This window comes from Stegastes partitus, unplaced genomic scaffold, assembly GCF_000690725.1.
Source record: "Stegastes partitus isolate 25-593 unplaced genomic scaffold, Stegastes_partitus-1.0.2 Scaffold1694, whole genome shotgun sequence".
Classification (NCBI taxonomy): Eukaryota; Metazoa; Chordata; class Actinopteri; family Pomacentridae; genus Stegastes; species Stegastes partitus.
In genome coordinates, this window is record NW_007579425.1 from 143,191 (window position 1) to 146,838 (window position 3,648).

At 40.0% G+C, this 3,648-nt stretch overlaps 1 protein-coding gene across 1 annotated transcript in view; it reads left to right on the forward strand.

Annotated features, from left to right (window-relative positions):
• ppfibp2b (PPFIA binding protein 2b) overlaps window positions 1–3,648 on the forward strand; it is a 90,705-nt gene that overhangs the window by 68,399 nt on the left and 18,658 nt on the right. The window contains 6 exon segments of the mRNA XM_008301644.1: window positions 1,014–1,089; window positions 1,163–1,242; window positions 1,346–1,413; window positions 2,322–2,387; window positions 2,463–2,523; window positions 2,697–2,744. Coding sequence (XP_008299866.1) covers window positions 1,014–1,089; window positions 1,163–1,242; window positions 1,346–1,413; window positions 2,322–2,387; window positions 2,463–2,523; window positions 2,697–2,744 — 399 coding nt within the window.

A 3,648-nucleotide genomic window follows, 5' to 3' on the forward strand; every position in this document is an offset into this window, starting at 1 on the left:
AAAATTAGGGAAAATCGCCAAAATTCTTGATGTCTTTTTTCAAAATGGCAGATTTCCTGTTGGGTTTAGGGCTTGTTGCTGTTGGACTTTTTTGTGCATCCTGGCCTGCTACATATGCCCACTGAATTTCGTAGGTGTAGGTGAAATGACCTTCTGGCAGGATTTCGTTGAATGCCGGAAACACAGCGAAAATGCAAAAAATGGCCTTTTGTGGAAATTGTGCCGGCCGGCATTTCCACGCCGTCAGACCTTTGCAGAAAATTTTAATCACTTTTAATCACCATTTCCTGAAGTTTGCGCTTGCCAAATTTCACATGTGTACAATATTCCCCCTAGGAGTAGACAGATTTTAAAAATGCCCGAAAATGAGGGAAAATCGCCAAAATGCTTGCTGGGATTTTTCCAAAATGGTGGACTTCCTGTTGGATGTACAATGTGGGCACTCAGACTTTTTTGTGCGTCCCAACCTGCTACATATGCCGACCAAATTTTCTGGGTTTAGGACAAACGTGCTTCAGACGGGACACCATTGAAATTTTGTAGGGGGCGCTGTGGAGCCATTTTTCCATTCACACGCCCAATTCCTTTAAAATATCAAATCAATGGTAAGCCAAATATTCTCCTGTCTGTGTGCAAATTTTGGTGCGAGCCGGAATTAATTTTTCCTGTGTTGGTAACATCTCTGGAGGCTTGGAAAGATGCTGCACATGTCGATTCCGGGTTTTTACATTTTTTGTAAAATTATGAATCCAAGATATTCGACCTTTTTTCCATCACTCTGAGTTTTCCCTCCATCTTCGTTCTGTTTCCACTGAGCTGCAGGACTTTGGATTGCAGTGAAAAATGAGCCACAGTGAGGAGAAATGAGACGGGAGCAAATAAAAACACCCAGAATCTGGCAGGCAGCGAGCAGATTTTTACAAATTTGAGTAGAAAGTGCAGTCACGTGAATTAGTTAACAGCTTAAAGAAACGTCTTTTAGCTGTGGTTAACTTTGGTGATTTTTTTTTTAGGACCGGCGTATCGAGGAGCTGACCATCCTACTGGGTCAGTACAGGAAGATGAGGGAGGTCATGGCGCTGACTCAGGGTAAGGATTCGTCTTCTTCATGAGCTTTTTAAGCTGTTGAAGAAGCAAATTAAAGCCGTTCTCTCTGTTCCAGGGAGCAGCGAAGAAGAGCTGAGCAGCTTGAAGCTCAGAGCGATAACTCACAAGGCACATTCAGACATCCTCAGATCAGAGGTGAGACTTTGTCACATCTCCTAAAGGTTTTGATTAGTGATCAAACACCGTATGTCTCCACTAACGCTCCCTGATGCTTTTCTGTAAAAATGTCTTTGAACAGATGTCGTCGAGAGGATCTTCTCCACTGATGCTCTCCTCGTCTCCGTATCAGAGAGACCTGGACTCAAGGTAGAAACAATCTACACAGACTTTGTCTACTGACCAGAGTTCTACCTTCAGACTGTGAATAGTTCCAAGTCCGTGAAGTCCACAGAGGAGGGTCCAGATTGATCACTTTAATGGACTTTTTCCATCATTTCTGAGCCTCAGAACTTCATCAGTACAGCAGATGGACACATGACATTTAGGTGGAAGAACAAAATGTGTTCAGAATGGTACTGAAATTGTCCAAGATGACTCAAAAATGATCCCAAATTAAATAAACCTTGTTCAGAATGACATAAAAACAGTCCAAAATGACTTGAACACTATCCAAAACACTCAAAAATGATTCGAAACTACCTAAAAATTATTAAAAATATGACTGAATAAAAAGTATATTAAATGTCCCAGAAGTTCTGATGAAACATGAGAGAAACAATCAATTAAGTGCCTCAAAACAATGAGAAAGTGTCTTTAAATACGCCAAAAAATACTCAGAAAATCTTCCAAAAAAAATTCTAAAGAAAAAGGGCAGATATGTTAAAATATCGAAAAACAAACAAAATAAATAAATTTAATGGTCCACAATATTCATAAAAAAAAAAACATAAATATTACTTGTTCTATAAATTCGAATAAAATAATAAAGTGCCCCAAAAATATAAAAGAAAAGTGTCTCAAAATGCAGGTAAATGGTCATAAAATGTCCAAAGAAAAGAAAAAGAAAGATAAAGGGGCTCATACATTAAATAAATATCCAACAAAATGGGATTCGAATGTCTAAAAAACTTCCTAAAATGTCTGAAAAACTGAAATAAAAGGTGATAAATCTGGAAACATTCACAGTATGAAGGTAGATAAAGAACCAGCTGGTTCTGAGGAGGTTCTGCTTGATTATTAACCAACCAATTATTCTTGTTTGCCGTTTATTGCAGCTTCCAGAACTCTATGGACACTTCGCTGGTGTCTGCCGGCGACACCAGTTTCTTTAACGGATCCTGGTGAGTTCTGATCCGTCTCAGGCTTGAAATGTTTCCCACGCAGTCAGATGACTCGATGGTTCTGTCTCCTTACAGGCACCAGCGCCGGCTGATGTCCAGCAGCCTGGAGGAGCTGCAGAGTGGATCCCTGCAAAAGGTTTTTTCTGACGAACTCATAGTTACCTTAATCGACTAAATCGTTCGTCTAATCCAACCTACTGCTTCTTAAACATGTGATCAAACTCTCTCTGCTCTTGTAACCGACTGTGTGATGCTAACATGCTAACTCTTGGTTTGTGTGTGTTGGTCTCTCCTGTCTGTCGGCTTTAGGCTGTAGAGTTCCAGCCAGTTGAAACTGAATCACACGTAGTTACCGAGGTACTGACCTGCATGATGTTACACACCGAGTCTGTCGACACGGCAAAACACTGCACACTTTGTATTTATGCTTTTTTTTTATTTATATGTCTTGTGTGAAAAGAAAGCATATCCGGGTTAAAGTCCACTTACACGAGGTGCAATCGAAAGGTTCAGATCCTTAAAACTGCAAAATCAAAAGCAGAACTTGGTTAAATTTGGTGGTTAAATCAGTAGCAGAAACATTTTGTTCATCCCTTTGTTACAGTTGGAAATTTAAGATGCAAAACAAAACAGAAAGTACGTCCGAAAATATGAGGATAAAATGTGAAAATGTGCAAGGAAATTAAAAACACATGTGGACTGTGTGATGCATGATAGTTTCCTAGTTTCCTGCGACGCTCTGCTCCCAGTGCTCCTGCAACACTTCCTGGAGCTCCCAGTGTGTAGCCGTGTCAAGAACCGTCTGTGATGAGCTGAAGCTCTTAAACTGTGTCCAAACTGTAGCTTGGGTTTCATACTGGGGAAGAGAAAGAAGTCAAAGGAGGCCAAATACAAACCTGCATGGATCCACTTGAAAATAAACATCTGGAAGTCAGACACAGCTGCAAAACTGTAAAACCAAAATGAACAACTTTGGGCTCTGAGACGCTTGGAAACGTCAAAATGAAATAAATCACCATGAAAGATCTGAAAAGCTGCAGAAAAAAAATGAGATTTTTACTAAAAATTCTGACTTGGAGGATTAATAAGAGGCTTACAACAGTGAGTCAGTGACGTTATCCAAATTAGATGCAGCAGAAATGAAGCACAACACTGCAAACATCGTAGCGCCAGGCGGCCTCTTTAATGCATGTACGACACAAACATGTCGGCATTTGACGTTTTACAACAATAACATCCTGGAAATTATTCAAAATTTGTT